The 18,142-nt window shown below is 44.6% G+C and overlaps 1 protein-coding gene across 2 annotated transcripts in view; it reads right to left on the reverse strand.

Annotated features, from left to right (window-relative positions):
* Positions 1-18,142, reverse strand: part of LOC147430466 (nuclear pore complex protein) — an 88,957-nt gene that overhangs the window by 53,990 nt on the left and 16,825 nt on the right. For both annotated transcript variants that reach the window (XM_086493093.1, XM_086493092.1), the window contains exon 8: positions 13,562-13,648. In XM_086493093.1, the coding sequence (XP_086349219.1) occupies positions 13,562-13,648 (87 nt within the window). The remainder of the gene's footprint in view (positions 1-13,561; positions 13,649-18,142) is intronic.

Genomic DNA, 18,142 nt, shown 5'->3' on the forward strand with positions numbered 1-18,142 from the left:
TGGACAAGGAGGATTTCTTCATCTCTCCTCTCAAGCATGAGGATGTAATCCTAGGGGCACCATGGTTTTGATCGCATGGCTGCCAATGTTAAATTCCCTGAAAGGCAAATCTACTCTTAGGTTCAGGGGAAAAGATATATACATAGATGCTAAGGAGTTGGGTAGCACCATACCCATTGTGCATAAGCAAGCTTTCAATAAGTCAATAAAGAGCTCTATTTCCATGTACATGATTTTTGTTGAAGATTCTCAAAATGAACCTAATGCTTTAGCAAAAGAAGATATAAACAATCAAAAGGAATTAGAGTTATCCAATTTTCTCAAGGGATTCCAAGATGTTTTTATTGACGACATCCCTTGTGAGCTACCTCCCAAAAGAGGGGATGACGACCATGCAATTGAACTTCTTCCTAGAAGCTCACCACCTAATAAACCTCCTTAACGAGTTTCTCGAGCTCAACAAAAGGAGATTATGCGGCAAGTGCATGAGTTGGTTGAGAAAGGCATGGTTAGGCCTAGCTCATCTCCATTTTGTTCACCAGTGTTATCAGTGCAAAAAAAAGATGGCACATATCGTATGTGTGTCGACTATAGAGCACTAAATAGGATCACTATCAAGAATAGGTTTCTCATTCCACGAGTAGAAGACCTATTTGATAAGCTACAAGGGTCGACCTACTTCAGTAGGATTGACCGGCAAAGTGGCTACCATCAAATAAGGATAGTTGATCAAGACATTGTAAAGACCGCATTTCGCACTACGTTTGACCTTTACGAGTACATTGTTATGCCTTTTGGCTTGACCAATGCACCAGCCACATTTAACCGCCTGATAGAGAAGCTATTCAGACCTCACCGAACCTTTACTGGAGTGTTCTTTGATGATATAATCATCTAGTCTAATTCATTAGACGAACACAAGCAATGACTCGAGGTAATATTTCAAGCTTTACAAGAGAATAAACTTTATATTCATTGAAAGAAAAGAAAATTTTTCTTACAAGAGATTCAGTATTTTTAGGTCACATTATCTCTCAAGATGGCATCCAAATGGATCTATCAAAGTTAAGAGGTAATAAAAGGATGGCCTAATCCAAGGAATCTGCATGAACTAAGAAGCTTTATAGGTATGTGTGCATACTATAGACGCTTCATTAATCGAAAGAAAAGAGAATTTTTCTTCAAGAGATTCAGTATTTTTAGGTCACATTATCTCTCAAGATGGCATCCAAATGGATCTATCAAAGTTAAGAGGTAATAAAAGGATGGCCTAATCCAAGGAATCTGCATGAACTAAGAAGCTTTATAGGTATGTGTGCATACTATAGACGCTTCATAGAAAAGTTCTCACAAATCACAGGACCATTAGATAACCTAACAAAGAAAAACGTTAGGTATATATGGTCTGCCATGGAGAACAATGCTTTCGAAAAGCTTAAAGAGAAGCTTATCCCCCAACCTGTGCTTACACTGTCGGATCTCTCAAAGCCATTTGAGGTCCAATGTGATGCCTGTGGTGATTGCCTTGGAGCTGTTTTGCTCCAAGAAGGGCACGCCATAGCCTATGAAAGTCGAAGGCTCGACCCTATTGAGCAAGTTCTAGGTATACATGAGAAGGAACTCTTAGCAATTCTACATGCTCTAGACTCGTGGAAGCACTATTTATTGGGGACTCCTTTCATTCTGCGAATGGATCACCAAAGACTTAATTAAGTACTTCATGACGAAGACCAAAATCTCCGACCAACAAATGAGGTGGGCAAATTTCCTTTCGCAATTCCATTTTCATATTGCTCACATTGCTGGCAAGCATAATCAAGTGGCCGATGCACTCTCAAGACAACCAAGAGTGAATGCCATGCCATATCAACTCACAATGATCTATCTTCTACAATAGATGAGTACGCTATCGATCCCGATTTTAGAGATGTGATTTCAGCCCTTGCACTAGAGAAGAAGGAAGAACCATTTACCCTACAAGATGGTTATCTTCTCTATGGCAATAGGCTATGTATTACTAACTCACTACGTGAGAAAGTAATGTATGAATCGCATGCTCCTCCTTATGCGGGATATAGAGGGATTCAATCTACCCTAAAAGGGATAGAAACATACTTCTATTGGCCTGCCATGAAAGCAAACATACAAGAGTATGTTTCAAAATGTGTGGCATGCCAAAAGACGAAGTTTCATAGAGGGAAGCAACCTGAATTGCTTCAACCTTCACCAATCCCTAATTCACCGTGGGAGAGCATATCCATGGATTTTATCTTTGGAAGAACCATTTACCCTACAAGATGGTTATCTTCTCTATGGCAATAGCCTATGCATTACTAACTCACTACGTGAGAAAGTAATGTAGGAATCTCATGCTCCTCCTCATGCGGGGTATAGAGGGATTCAATCTACCCTAAAAGGGATAGAAACATACTTCTATTGGCCTGCCATGAAAGCAAACATACAAGAGTATGTTTCAAAATGTGTGGTATGCCAAAAGACGAAGTTTGATAGAGGGAAGCAACCAAAATTGCTTCAACCTTCGCCAATCCCTAATTCACCGTGGGAGAGCATATCCATGGATTTTATCTTTGGATTTCCCAAGTCTATCCATGGGAATACAGGAATATGGACAATAGTAGACAGGTTTAGCAAACAAGCACATTTCATACCTGTCAAAAAGACTATCAAGGCCCATCAAATGGCAACCCTCTTTATATCACAAATCTTCAAGTACCATGGCTTGCCAATGTCTATAGTGTCGGATACAGATCCTAAAATGACCAGTAATTTCTGGAAGAGTCTCTTTGAGAATTTAGGTACAAGGCTAAATTTCTCTTCGGCCTATCACCCACAAATGGATCGCCAAAGTGAAATAGCTAACCTAACAATTCTTGATCTACTAAAAGCTTATGTCACAAAAGTAGATCAGAAGTCCCAATGGAAGAAGTATTTACCTTTAGTGGAGTATGCTTACAATAACACTATACATACTTCCACGGGAGAAGCAACCTTTGAGGTGATAGAGGGAAGATCAAAAAGTCCCTTGCTACTCAAGGTACATGGGAAGATCTTCGTTGCAGATGAATATAGCCGAGACCTACAAGAATCTTTCCAAAAGATTAAGGATGTAGTTTCCATCCCTGCAAAGGCAAAAGGCTGTTGCTGATAAGCACAGAAGAGCTCTAGCCTTTAAGCAAAATGATTGGGTCTTGCTTAAGTTTCCCAAGGCTCGATTAAGGCACACAACGGGCAAGAATCCTACGGACACCAACAGTATTGTGCTAAATTAGTAAAAAGGTACTATGGCCCCTTTCAGATTCTTAAGCCAGTGAATGAGATGGCCTATCAACTCAAGTTGCCCAGCCATTGGCTCATACACAATGCTTTCCACGTGAGCCTACTAAAGCCTTACAAAGGAGAGCCACCTCAAGAAGCAACCATTGAAGACCCACCGGAGATCGAGGACCAAGAAGAGGTGCTGCAACTGGAGTCCACTCTCCGACACGAAGCCAAGGTATTGAGAAGCAGTAAGAGTATCCGACGATATCTTATCAAGTTTAAAAATTATCCTTTTGACGATGCTAGATGGATGCAAGGCATACAATTAAAGGATAACCTAAACCTTAGAGAAGCAGTAAGAGTATCCAACGATATCTTATCAAGTTTAAAAATTATCCTTTGACGATGCTAGATGGATGCAAGGCATACAATTAAAGGATAACCTAAACCTTGTCAATGCTTACAATGATGCCCTAGAGTAAGCAGATGTAAATACGTATAAATGAACAAAGTTTCTGTCTTATAAGACTCTCTCTTTTCTTTATTGTGCACAAATGTTTAGGATCATGCATGCTTAGGATCTTTCAGTATGCATGCTTAGGATCATGTTTGTGGAGACGACGTCTCTCAAACACCAAGTAGAGTTTGTCACTCTACTATGGAAGATTGATATGGACTAATGTGTAGACATGCTTGCGGAAGCTAAGGCTCTCAAGCACCAAATGGACTAGTCATCCATTCTGGAACGGTGTCGTAGGGTACAATAGCGATCCTCTACCCACCAGCAAACAGACTAATGATTAGGCGTTATCTTCTCTACCTCATAGTCGAGGACGACAATGTCATAAAAACTTATATCTAATTCTTCCGAATAATTTTCTCATGTTACACTGAGAAAAGGCTGCTAGACCGGTCTCTGCAGGGATCCAAAGGGAGGCAATTTGCAAAAGAGCAATGTGCATCATTGGATGCTTAAAAGACCTAAAGTTCAGCTCCTTTAAGACTTCCATAGGCTAAGGTTTCAAATTTTAATTAAAAGTCCAAATGGTCAAAGCTAGGAAAGTTGGATGGTGGTGTGAAGACTCAAAAGTCTTCCCACATCCCTATCAAGGAGAGGGCGATCCCTAAGAGTAGGGGAGGAGAGAGTGTCACCAGCATGTGACTACTATCTATCCTTTTTGTTGATTTCTTTCTTATTATTTATTCATTTTCACTTTCTGGAAACACCCCTCTGGAAATCTAACTGCCCTGCATTGCATAGCTAGTATGGAACTGTTCAGAGGGAGTCCAGGCCTGAGGGCAAGAGAGCACTAAGGTTGGACAAGGACTATGGTTAGCCAAAGTGAGGTCATTGACTAGCCAAAGTGGAATCCTTTGCTACATAGGCTACATTTCAGTTCTTGGTGTTGCTGCAGTGTACAAAGAGGGTCAGATGACCTAGAAAGATACAATGGCAGCATCTCCTAAAATTTAGGGAACTGCTATTTTGGACCTTGAAAATGTGTTCGTGTCATTACCTCCAGAATGACAAGGGGAACATTTTATTACTCTGCCGCGAAGCCAACTGGGCAACCGGTCGGGAGATTTTTAGGCAGCAACCCCGAAACAGGAAATGGCCTGTAAACGCGCCAAAGTGACACATTTCTGTGCACTTTCCTCATGCATGAAGAAGTGGCGCTGAATTTAGAGAGGAAAGGATCATTTTTCAGCTCCTGTCACACAGGTTGAGAGCTATGGAGTGCTTCCTTTCCCTCTTATGTACAGTGCGGTGCCAGGAGTGATGCCCTGCACGCTACGCACTGCTCTCTCTCTCCCCTATGGCAGTATGTTATGCCCCTCTAGTGGGCTTTTCATTTGACCAATGTACAGTTATGTGGGTTCATGCGCAATTGCCGAGGCAAGAGCCTCTTACACAGGTATTGGATTAGCTAGCGGCTAATCCCCCGCAGGAGCTCGAGGACTTGCTACGGATTCGACCGGCACACGAACGGAGCCCGAAACAGTGAATTACAGCCTGCTGTGTATTTTTGCAGGTTTAGGGTTTTGGCCCTAAACGGACCCTAATACCCCCAGGAGGTTCGGGGACGCGAGGGGACCGCTGTACAGGTGATCTGGCACATTTTCGGGGTAGAAAACAGAGAATTCAGCGTGCTGCAGATTCTCGCCAGGTTTTGCAAAGTGTCTGTATGCGTCGGGAAAGTCATCTAATGAGTGGGGAATACTGACTGTGAAGGGTCCTAGTACAGTTATGCTGCCGAAATCGGGCCAGAACAGATGGTATTCAGCCCAGATTGTGCGGGGCAGCTTGTAGGGAACCACAGCTTTTATTCCCTCTTTTAAAGAATAAATCTAGCAACCTGTATCCCTTTCCCCTTTGTTGTGTCTTGAAAGTACAATTAAAATGGGTGACAAATTAAATGGGTGAAAGCAAATAAAGTTTAAGTCTAAGGTTTACCGCCCTTTTTGGATAAAACAGGCCGGTTTCATGGTTCCATCACCGGGATTAAATCACTTTTTCCCATAGAAGTGAGCCTTGGTCAGTTTGGATTTGAAGACACAGGGGATCATAGACGAGACACACGGAATTGCAATTATGGCTGACAGACCAGATGATGTGACTGAAGAGGTTTCCTCCTCACAGGGTCAACAGACACATGAAGTGGGTGAGTCTTCAAGACCACCACAGACGGATGATGATATATTCAGGACCCAGTTGGCTACTCCTCTAGCTATGTTCACACAAGTAATGCAGAACCCGAGGTTTTTAGTTTTTCTGCAACCTCCTCTTCCGTCTCAGCAAGTTGGGTCACTCGATCATATTCAAAAGCCTGTTAAGGCTCAAGCACAGGTGATTCATACTGCAGAATCAATGGAGACACCTGTACACTTGACGGAGACCATGCAGTCCCCAAAATCTGTGCCTAAGGTGCAAGAACAGGTGGCTGAAACGCCAGTCTTTCAAGCTGTACCAGTTCAGCCAGCCACCTTTCAGCAGCCTATAGCTGGTTCTAATGGGCAGGGAAGCAACCTACAGGCTATGCAACAAGTCTTCCCATCACCTTCAGTACACCTTGGCTATTTTGGAGGTGGATCAGTATTCCAAAGCATGGCTGATCATGCACCTGGAAATCAGTTTTACACGCCAGGAACAGTGTTCGGGGGTGCTCAAACGATGATGCCTAACCCCATGTATGGTGTCATGGGCATGCAACCAGGGTTTCAAAGCACTCAGGGCCAAATTGGGATGCCACAGGCAAATTTTGGTATGGCTGGAATTACAAATCAACAGCCAATCTCGAGGTCAACTTAATAGCGGCCAAGGAACACAGATGAACCCTAACAGTGTTCCCATGTTTCAGTCACTTACATATGACAACTTAACACCGCTGGAGAAGCCAACTCCGTACAAAGAAGGTGGCAAAGGTGTGACATTCACGACCTTTACCGGGTTTGATGACAGGAAGAAGGCTCTCTCATTCCTCCAACAGTTTGGCAAGGCCTATGCAGGAGGAAACTTTACAAAGGCTTCAAAGGTCCGCAAGGCAGCCACCTTCTTGACAGGGAATGCGGGACAATGGTGGACAACTTTATTGCTTCAAGGGCAAGCTCCGTCCACATGGATTTACTTCAAGCATATTTTTGCATCAGCATGGTTATCTGATGACTTTGAAGCAGATGTCATGACAGAATGGCACCAACTTAATGCTGCTACTTACAAGAATCTGGATGACTTCAATCGGAAGTTTTGGAAAGCTCTACTTCCAGTAACTTCCTATAGGTTTGTGCCATTGACAGAACAGATTGAAAAATACTGTTGTGACCTACCCAAAGGATTGAGAAAGTAGTGCACGAAGACCAAAGTCACTACTTTGACGCAGCTCATCGAGGTAGCAAACACTGGCAATGGTTTGCTCAAGGAGAAGATTGTGAATTCAATACTGGTGTCAAGGAAGGATCAACCAAGAAAAATTCTGCGAAGAAGTACGTTCTCAATGAGGTTCCTAGAGCGACTCAGGAGCCAGCCAAAGCATGGAAAGGCAAAGCCACAGCTGAACCAACAAAGGGACCAGCAAAGAAATGGAAAAGACCTTTTCCTCGCAAGTCGGAAGAGCAAAGGAAGGTCCTAAGGTCAAAGAACAAATGCTTTATCTGCGAGCAGCCTGGCCACATTGCTCAGAATTGTCCTCAAAAGAAAAGGCTAGCTGATTCTGAAGACAAGGAGGACAGGAAAGGAAAGAGACCCATGGCTGGTCTAGTGCCAGATATGGTGGGCGACAAGCCAAATTCAGATGCAAGCGAGCTTTGCAGAGCATGGGGAAAGGTCAGGGATCAAACAGTGCTCATCTTCTTTGATCCAGGTGCCAAAGCCAACTTCATTTCCCCAGAATTGGCTTCAAAGTTGGGAATCAGACTTGAAGAGATGGGGTATACAGCAGAGGCAGGTTTGGCATGTCCTGGCCATACAAAGGTTGTGACACCCATCATCGGAAAGTTGCGCCTACATATCCAATCCTATGTAGATGCTGAAGAATTTTACATCATGCCACTGGACGGATGTGATGTGTTGCTAGGCATTCCTTGGTTGTTTCGTGTACAGGGAATCATGGATGCCTACAACAAAAAGATCACTGTACAGAGCAGGGGAAAGACTCACATTCTGGATGTAAAGCTTAAAGGGGAGTCTATTCCCACGTATCAGCTTTTGCTATTACTTCTGTAATGAAAAAGCATCTTTCTGCGTACTTGATTTTTGCACGTGAAGTGTCAGATGTGATGAATCAAATTTATCTGTGTTAGATAAAGAAAGGTCAATGTTTTTACAACAGTATAGTGACTGTTTTTTCCGATTCATTACCGTCTCAATTACCGCCAGAGAGACCCGAGGACCATGCGATAGATTTGGTGCCAGGCCGAGGCGGGCCGTAAACAGAAGCCATAAACTGTCTTAGCAGACACTGATTGTTAGTACCGACGCACTAGGAACACACATCTAGAACATGTACGAAATCGACAGGACATCACATGACAGGTCACATTCAACATTCATTCGGATCTCAAACCATGATTTATCAGCAATGCAATTAGCAATCGCATCTAGATCCACTTAGGACCTCATAGATGCCCGATTGACTAATCCCTATTGCAACCATGTCTATCGACATCATTCCGACCGAAATGCTGCAGTCATTTCGTCTATCAGTTCCTGCACTTACACAAGTCAAGAACAAGTCAGTATCATGTTCGAGAATTTCAGTTCATAAAGTCATACAACAGAATATTGTCATCTCTCAGTATCCCTGAAGCTCAAAGAGACATCAGTGACTCTAGTATCAAAAATTCGAGGCATCTGTTGACAAAGGAGCGGAGTAACTCCCCTCTTGTGCATACCCACTGCACCAAATATCCGACCAAGCTGAATTCGGGGTTCCATTTGGAATAGACTGTGCTAAACCAAAAGCTTCAAGGTAAAGATTCACAATCTGAGGAGTATCTGCTAGGTCCTCCTCCTCCATCCACTTCGCATCCAATGTAGGATAGTTCTTGAATATCCAGAAGTAAAACTGTGACAAGATGTTTGCCCACCGCATCTGCTTTTCCGATAACTGCTTCTATGACAAGAAGTAGCGTAAACTCCAACCATCTGTGAAAACCGCAAAATCGGCTCCGAGTAGGTAATGTCGCCACTGAGTAAGAGCATGGATAGCCGCCAAAAGCTCTCTCTCACATATGTGTAATGTCAATTCCGGCCTTGGAAACAATCGACTTTCATAGGCAATGACGTTGGCCTTCTTGCATTAAGACCACATCCAGACTACGACCACAAGTATCACAATATACTTCAAACGACTTTTGAAAATCCGGAAAAGTCAAAAACGGGTCTTGTAGTCAAATTCTGTTTCAATTCCTGAAAGGCAGTCACTTCTGTGGATCCCCACGAGAAAAGGACTCCTTTCTATGCCGACAAAATGCAAAGGGGTAAACAATCTCTGCAAACTTTCTGATGAACCGCCGGTAGTAAGAACATAAGACCAAGAAGCTTTCAACTTCATGGACATTCTTCAAATCGGGCCAATCACGGATAATCTCTATCTTGGCCGGGTCCATCAGCACTCCTGCTGCTGAGACAATGTGTCCCGAACAGGTGTATTTTTGGGCTCGGCTCACACGGTAAGGTGGCCGGTTCGGTGGTGTGATTCCAAGTATCAGATCAATGGTATGATCCTCACGACGAGCTAGTGACAACTCGCCTGGCAGGCCCTCTGAAAGCAATCGGCATGAGTGTGGAGAAAATCTTGGCATTGTCTTTTGAGGTCAAAACATATTCGACCTTCAATCATCATTCACTCCTTCCCAAAAAGTAAAGAAACTGAATTTCATCAAGTACAATGTCTGAGCCCTTCATTTGTCAAAGTCTCTTTCTCGGCCTGGTAGTCAACCACGGCGTTGTTCTTGTGGTACCAAGGGATTTCGAGTAGGACGTCACAACCTCCGACGGAAATTACGTAGAAATCCTTGTGCCCTAAACACCCCTGTCATTGCAAACGAAAGTTTGCCAATGATCGTTGTAATGGCAACATCCCCTCCGTGTGCCGCTAGAACTACCTCCGCCTGTGGCCTCAGCCTATCGAGCGTAATTCCAAATCGAGCCGCCAATTCAAGTGAAAAGAAGTTGGCCTTGGCTCCTTCATCAAAGAAAAGAGGGCTTCCTGATCCTTCACTTTGCCCTAAAAGCGGCAAAGTTTGGTACTTTCATTCATTTGATTCGGTTCGGGTCCCACACAATGTGGTACCAGTTCTGCTTTTATCTGCCTTTTCTGCCACGTCCCTCAACTGCTTTGGAACTTTCTGGCCTTTCTTCATCCTGTTCATTCGGTGCCTTGTTAGGACACTTCGCGGAGGTATGCCCAGTTTCCCCGCATTCAAAACACTTCCCCTCTTTGATATAGGTGATCCTCTCTTGACGAGTGAGCTGGGGTCGTGCATCCTTTTCTTTCGTTTCTAGGGTGCTCTTCTTCTTTCTACTTTCATTTTTCGAAGTCTGTTCGGTTCTTTGCGTCATGATTTCATCTATGGGGTAGGTCAAACTACCTGAGTGAATGGCAAAACCCCATTTCGCATGACTCATCATTTTCGCATGACTCATCTGTCCACCTTCCTTAAACTCTCGGACTTTCTTGCTTTTATCTTCCAGAAGGTCATAATGGTTGGCTTTATAAAAATTCTTCTTCTTTGCATAAAAGCTGTTGTCGTCAGAGTCCGAACTATCCAAAGACGAGTCCTCGGAAGAACTGTCAACAACTGGGCGAGATTTAGGCTTCTTTGACTTTTTCTTGCCCTTTCCGAAGCTTTGCTTTTTGCTTCGCTTTTTGCCTTTTTTGTCTTCTTCGCTCAAGTCAGAGGAGCTAGAAGAACTCGAAGAAGAAGAAGAAGAAGTACTCCTTCAAATCGAACACGCTTCTTTTGCTTTCTTGCCGATGCAAATGTAGACTGACCACCCAAATAACCCGGGAAGTCAGTTCCTTTCTTCTGCTTTTTATCGAGCTTTTCTACTTTGTTTTGCGCATCAAAAAGCTGAGCAATTCGTGCATCAACCACCTCTTCTAATTCTTGCTCTGTGTACATCCTTGGAGTAGGAGGTTTCATCAGTGCCGGTTTGAGGGGTGGTTCTGTGGTCTGGCGCCACTGTGAGTGCACCTCGTCGAAGGAGGTCTGGCTCATAAATTTTGCAAATTTCAGGTCCTTCGCAAAATTTAGCATCATCTTTGTAGCATCGTTGATCAATTGTTGACGCTCCATCTCTTCGAGTTCCGCCTGAATAGGCCGAGGCGGGCCGTACTCACGTGAATCTTTGTTGTGATCTCTTTCCGCATCTCCGGATGCAGAGGAAGTCGATTGATCTTTGTCTGAAGCCATAAGTGCCGCGTAAAAAGGATCGGATTTCTCGTAGAAGAGAAATCTACGAGAAATCAGTCGTGCTCTGATACCACTATAATAGACTTGGACACTCTCAAGTCGAGATTCTACCGCGACACTACTTCACTTCAAAACAGTTCACAGTTCACAATAGATCCAACACTAGCATGGCGGAGTTCCGTGCCTAGAGATATTGACCCCAAAGACTGGCGCCCCTTTCGGTATTTCTTTTTGTATTAATCTACAACTTCAAAGTACAATTGAGTAGTCGGGCCTCACTCTCAGACTCTGCGTCCAGATGCTCTGAGAAGTGAGAGCCCAACAACTCTTATAAAGAGGTTTACAAGGGATGCTAAAAGCAGAAGCCCAAATACTCAAAATTAAAAGCCTGTACTCTCTCTCACAAGCTCTCTTGAGCAAAATAATGCAAAAGCTCTCTCACTGCTTTCTCTTCCAAATCGCGTAGCCAAAAAGCAAGTTCAAAATTCTGCCCTCCTGCTGTAATCAACGTCGCAAAAAGCGGGCGTCCATACAGCATGCCACGTGGCTCCGGATTTTGCGGGCCTGTCCGTACACTGCAGCCACGTCATCATCCAACGGGTTTTTCGGGAATGTCCGCCAACCGGGGAGGGTGTCTGTGTGCTCTATTGCCCCAATGTCCAGGGCCATGACATGCCACGTCACCCATTTGTGACAAATTGAATAAAGAGGCACCAACCTTTGGGGCCAACGCGGTGTCACTGTCTGCTTGGAAGCACTGTAGCTCCCAGGCCGTGTTTTGTTTGAAGTGTAATTTCCAGTCACAAGCTTACTCCTGAAGTTCCTCTGTGTCATAAAATTTAAGTGTAAAGATCGGGTGAAAGCTAAAGTCTACCGCCCTCTGGCGAGTATACGGGCCGGTTTCAATCTCCCAATGCTTCTTGACACAGTTAGCCATAAATCTACTAACAACTCCCACTGCAAAAACAATGTCTAGACGAGTCCCAATCATGGCTACATCAAAAAACCAACCACAAATGCATAAGGAATGTTGGCCATCTCAGTCCTTTCCTCATCCAATCTGGGCCTATTCTCTTCACTAAAGTTTCACAGATGGAGGCAATGGGGTAGAGAACGGCTTCCACCTATCCATATTGAAACGCTTCAGTACACAGAAAGGTACTCTTTGAGTGACAAGTAAAGAACCTTCTTTGCCCTCTCACATAAAACGCATTGCATGAAACTCCTTTCTGTGTTATGGACGTCCTACATTGTTGCAAAAAAAATTCTCCTAACTACCTAATGATGTGAACAAACAGTTTCTACATGTTCATTATCAATATACCTAGATGAATCCAGGATAAGCCTAGATTCACCCTTAAAGGAAAGTGCAAGGTATAGACCCATGGTAGTCACCCACAAGACAATATAACCATCAGCTCCATCATGCATAGTATTGACTAAATACCACGACATCCCCACTAATGTCGCAATGACACGTGGCAAGTGATACAGATGGTGGTCTAGTGGACACCGTGGCCAGGTCACCACCACCACTGTTTGGAGATAGGCTTAGCTGGATTGGGAACTAGGTACTAACATATGCTCCCAAACACAACACACACACACACGAGCATACATCAACACAAAGTTCAGCGTACTGAGTTTCTGTCATGACTCCGGAGATCAAGGGCAAGTTGTTCACCAAAAAGGTGTTAAGTCATGATTCTGTTTTAGATCAAAACTGTCATTAACTACCTTTTCCATTCTCTAGAGATGATAAAGGAAGCAATTGGGCAGCTCAGCCAATGAGTCAGTCAAGCGTGGGCCAAAGGATATCAATGCATACAGTCCAACTCTAAATAGATACTAATCAACAAAACATTGTACAAAGACGATCACGAAGTGTCTCCAAAAATAGGTCAAACTCCTTCCGGGCAATAACACAATGCTAACTGGCTATCGCATGAAAATTCAACAAGCTAAATCAAAAAGGAACTATACAAAAGATGAACACAGCAGACTCTTTGCTTTCAAATTCAATCTGGCACAGGAATTCATGCTCACATAGTGACCTTGCAAGCATCTTATATTTGATAATCCACACAATTAACAGAGATTGACATAACCAACCTTGAAAGACAAAGGTCCTTCTAGCCTTTTCAACAATGATCTCCCTAACATCCAATGAAGCCTTTGGAACTTCGGCACTTGGACCAATATATTCACACCTCGGCTATTCCGAGTTCAGACTTGAGAGAAAAAGTGAGTTTTAAAATGCACTTACAGACACAAATAGTTCGGTGTGAACAAATTTAACAAAAGAAACACGCTGGCACTCACAAAATACTAGTGCACAATGGCAATGCGGAAAGGAGAATAGGAATACTTTCAAAAGTTTTCGTTGGAGTTCTTGCTCCTTTTGCCTCAGCTTTTGCATCCAAGGAACAGTGTCTATTTCAAAATGTCGTTGAAGCTGCAAAAGCGAAACAGAACTTTTTGAGTTGAGTGTATGCTACGATAGTCCATCCAAACTTCTAGATCTGTTATGTCTTGTGTGCACCAACATGAAAGAACATTCACACTTAAGTATGTGGTCTTCAGTTTTGGTTCAAGATAGTATAAAGGATATAGGTTGAATTATCAAGCATCTAGAACCTGATAAAACAAAGTAAAGTATAGGGAACAGTTCAGTGCAAGAAAAGGAAAAGAAAAACACCCGTTTTTTTGAATTTTTGAGCATGTGTATTCCACTTAGAGAAGACGACATTGTAAGCACAAAACTATAATAAATATGCACGGATTATGAGTTATATTAGCAAAATACGTAAATCAAGTATGGATGGTGTGATGACGTGTGGATTGTCTCACTTTCAGTTCAGTTGTTTTGAAATGCTTAAAGCCTATTCAGTCTGTTCTTTTCAATTGGCACATGGTGCCCTCCTGTTGTGGCCTTCAGTTTCGGTTCAAGATATTATAAAAGATGTAAGCTGCATTTTCAAGCATCTAGAACCTCATAAAACAAAGAAAAGTATAGGAAACAATTCAATGCAAGGGAAGGAGTAGAAAAAACACCCGTTTTTCTGAATTTTTGAGCATGTGTATTCCACTTAGAGAAGACAACATTGTGAGCACAAAACTATACTAATTATGCACGGATTATGGGGTATATTAGCAAAATACGTAAGTCAAGTACTGTGGATTCTCTCTTTCAGTTGTTTGACGTGCATAAATTCTGTCATTCTGTTCTTTCCAATTGGCACATGGTGGCCTCCTGTTATAGATGGTTCACAAAGTACAATCGCCTAGGAGTCACTCTGCAATTTTGCTTCCAAGTTAATTAAGCAAAAGTGATTGTAGTACTTTTAGCTACGGCTACAAATAAATGAAAATGTTTTTTGTGCACACAGAATGAAGTTATGAATTTATTGGTACCAATTATGAACGAGCAAATTTGCCGGTGCAATGTGTCATCTGGAAATTTATCCGTGTCTCGATAGTATGATAAGTAGAAGAGTAGCCGGACGCAATGCAAAATACTTCAGAACAAGCACATGAATAAGATGGTGTCCCAAGTTCGCTCAGAAAAGCTATAATTTTAATGCTTTTGCGGTGGCCGCCCAAGAAAGTGGCCGGTCGGAGACATGACTTGGAAAAGGAAGATATGGAGCTTAATGGATAAGGTTTGAGAGAGAGAGAAGACGCGCTTGCTGCTGCTGTCCAGCCTCCCACCCCTGCGCTGCCGCGTGCTACCCCCTCACTCCAGCCCCTCCCCTCGCACACCCGTGCTCCATCCCCCTCACTCCAGCCCTCCGCCCTCCCGCGCTGCTCCCTCACCTCCTCCCCCCCCTCGCCACCATCCTGCCTGCCGCTCCCCCTCTTCGTGCATTGCACCCCCCCCCCCCCTTCCATTTGCTGCCACCTCTCCCCATGAAGGCGTCTCTCGACCTGCTCCAAAGGATTTGGTCTCCTGACATTGCTTGTCGGGGCTTCTTCAGAGGGTCCTCTCCTTTCGTCTCTCGTTCCTACACAGCAGTAGACGGATAGAGGCTAATGCTCCACCCCAGAGGGACTCTCAAGAAGCCCCCTTGCCCGACCTTGCAGAGCCCACCATCCGACTTGCTCTTTCGCCGACAGAGCAAGCGAGCCTCGCAGCAGAGGTGGAGAGCCTCCAGGCGACCTCCGTCATTTGCAAGATCATCGGCACCCGACCTAGCAGAGGAGAGGTGCTACCGACGTTCTTGTCGAGGAGGCAAACCTTCCCATCTCAGTCTGCTTCCTTAGCGTGAGGAGGAAGTACCTTCCGCTCCTGTCCAGGATTGGCTCAGAGATTGGACCGTCCTAGAGACACCTCGCACGGCAGCCTTTGTAGCTGTCAAAGCAACTGGCATACCCACAGTACGTGTTCTGATTCGGGACACCCACACCCTCCCAAAGGTCATTCTACTACCTCGGATGAGTGGTGGTTGGCTCCGCCAAAGAGTGGAGTATTCGGGACTCCCAAATCAGTGCTTCATTCGTCGACAGATGGGCCATTTTGCGAAGGCCTGTCCACGAAGGAAGCCCCGACCTTCACCTCAAACTCAACCCCAGCCTCCTAGGGCTGGCTGGCATCAGCAGACAGAGTCACAGGGTACTCAAGCAGACTCACCCCCCAAGCCTGGGGCTCGGACAGAGGAGGGCTGGCAACAAGTTCGTGGTCAGCGTCGACAAGGGCCACCACGTCAACCTGGCCCTCTCGGTGGTCGCCAGGCTCCAGGCCAGCAACATGGGGATTGTTCATGAAAAGCTGAAAAGTATGCATTCAAGGAAGTCACATTCCATGTCTCTTCCTTGGTATGACACATTTGTAGAACGAGCACATGAAAGTATGAGCACCAAGCATGGGTATTTCCGTTGTGAATTGCCACAGTTGATTGCTCTAGATCATAAGAGAAAGATTCGATCTCATTGTTTGAGTGTATGTGGTGAACAGTTTGGCATTCCGTCTATTTGTTCATCTACATTTCATGCACAGTCTTTGAGGAAGACGATATTTTTTCCACTCACTTTACATGGAATAGGTATGTTCATGGTTTTGTGTTGGAAATGGTTACAGGAATTTTCAGCCATGGAGATTCTTGAAGAAAGAAGCATGACTCTAGACGAAGTTGAAGCATTGAAGGAGCCACAGAAGACTTTGTGTCGCTTTCGGCGCGGCCCAAAGAAGCAAGTGTTGCATACCTTTATGAAGTTCAAGTAACGCACGATCCACACATCAGAGTGGGCCGGCAAAGAGTCCCTTCCAAGATTCCGAATGCTATTGGCGATCTCCCTCGACACCATACAATTCGGTACCAGTACCTCACTTTGAAAAGGAGGGGATGTCACGTGACACATCCAATCCTATGTGTCCATGGACAAGCTACAGCATGATCAAGGTTCGGTCAGTCCAGTCAGTTTAGATTAGAAGTGATCTGGCACTTTTGTGAGTCTATTCGTAGACCGTGCATGCCCAGTCACTTAGCATAGATGCATATCCTCTGGTTGCACGCAGCATGATCATAAGCATTCCCATCAGAATCCATCAGAATCAATCAAGGGAATTTTCCAGTGATTTTAGCCTATTTTCCCTATTTTTGACATTTTTCACTTATTAATTTAAGTGACTTTCCAACAAAAGTAGGTAGGGCAATTTGGGTAAGAAAATATATAAGCAAACCAAAGCTAGCACTCTTTGGCAGATGAGCAAGGAGCACAACAGGCCTTTAGTAACAGGTACTCCCCTCTCTCAGCAAGAACCCCTCAAGCACCGAGTGCCTAGCGTTTCCAATCTTCAGCAGCTTGGCGTTTGTGGTCCCAAACCCCATCGCCAACAGCTTCAACCCTAGCGTTTGTAGCATCGCCAGCAGACTCTTTGCCTTGGCGTTTTCAGCCCGATCCGGACCACAGTGTTTCCTTGCAACTAGCGACTCCATCACCATCAAAAGGCTGCAATTTCAGCAGCGTTTTCAGCCATAGATCACAGCAGCCATCAGCGTTTTTGTCAAGCAGATTCAGCCTCAGAAAACACAGCCAAACCTGCGTTTTTCAGCAGTCCAAAACAGCCCCGAAAATTCAGCAGTTAGCGTTTTTGGACAGCAGCCAGAAGCTTGCAGATTTCAGCCCTTAGGTCAGTGTCACCATCCCCGTCGTCGTCACCGACATAGCCTCCAGTTGCATCAATCCATGCATCATCATTGTACCCATTTGTGCAATCAATCGTAGACCATTCTCGCCAACGAGAGTGGGGGCTTCGGAGGAGGGTTTTTACATCTCTGGTGTCGTATCTCTCTTCTCTCTATCTCTCAGTCTCATACACTTGCACGCACAGTGTGCACTCACTTTGTTCGTGATCATAGCACTCTCCATTAAGAACGGAAGGCTCTCCGTTCCATAAGAACTAAAAGGAACCTTGAGCAAATATGGATCACTCATCTTGAGAAAGAACAACATTCATTCCGCTGCACCTTACACCCCCTGCTTCCACATCTCCTCTCGCTCCTACCCCACAGCCGGCCCATGGGACAGAACCTTCCTCGGTTGCTAGGAGATCTAGTGGCAGTGCTTCTGTTGCGAGTCGCTTGGCGAGAGAGAGACAGCCTTTCTTGCAAACCCCCCTTCTGCTGCAAACATCTCCCTTTGCAGCAGTTCCTCGTGGACTGATGAGCTTTGACATTCGTAGTAGGTCTTCTTCGCCGACGACTTCACACGGTTTTTTGGCAACTCTTCACCAGACTTTGAGGAACTTGTTTCAGAGTTCATGTAGTGTTCCTTGCAACTAGAGGGATAGAGGCCCTGGACACGGCGGTTGGCTTCTCTTTTCCCTTATGTGGCAGGGACCACTCTGAGTGGTCTCTAGACACAGTGATGGATTGGCTGCAGGCGCAGGCCCTCGAGTTCTCTCACCACATGGGAGACCTGGGGACATAGTCACAAGGGACGCATTCCG

Source organism: Adiantum capillus-veneris, chromosome 21 (assembly GCF_014529385.1).
Source record: "Adiantum capillus-veneris isolate H3 chromosome 21, ASM1452938v2, whole genome shotgun sequence".
Taxonomy (NCBI): domain Eukaryota; kingdom Viridiplantae; phylum Streptophyta; class Polypodiopsida; order Polypodiales; family Pteridaceae; genus Adiantum; species Adiantum capillus-veneris.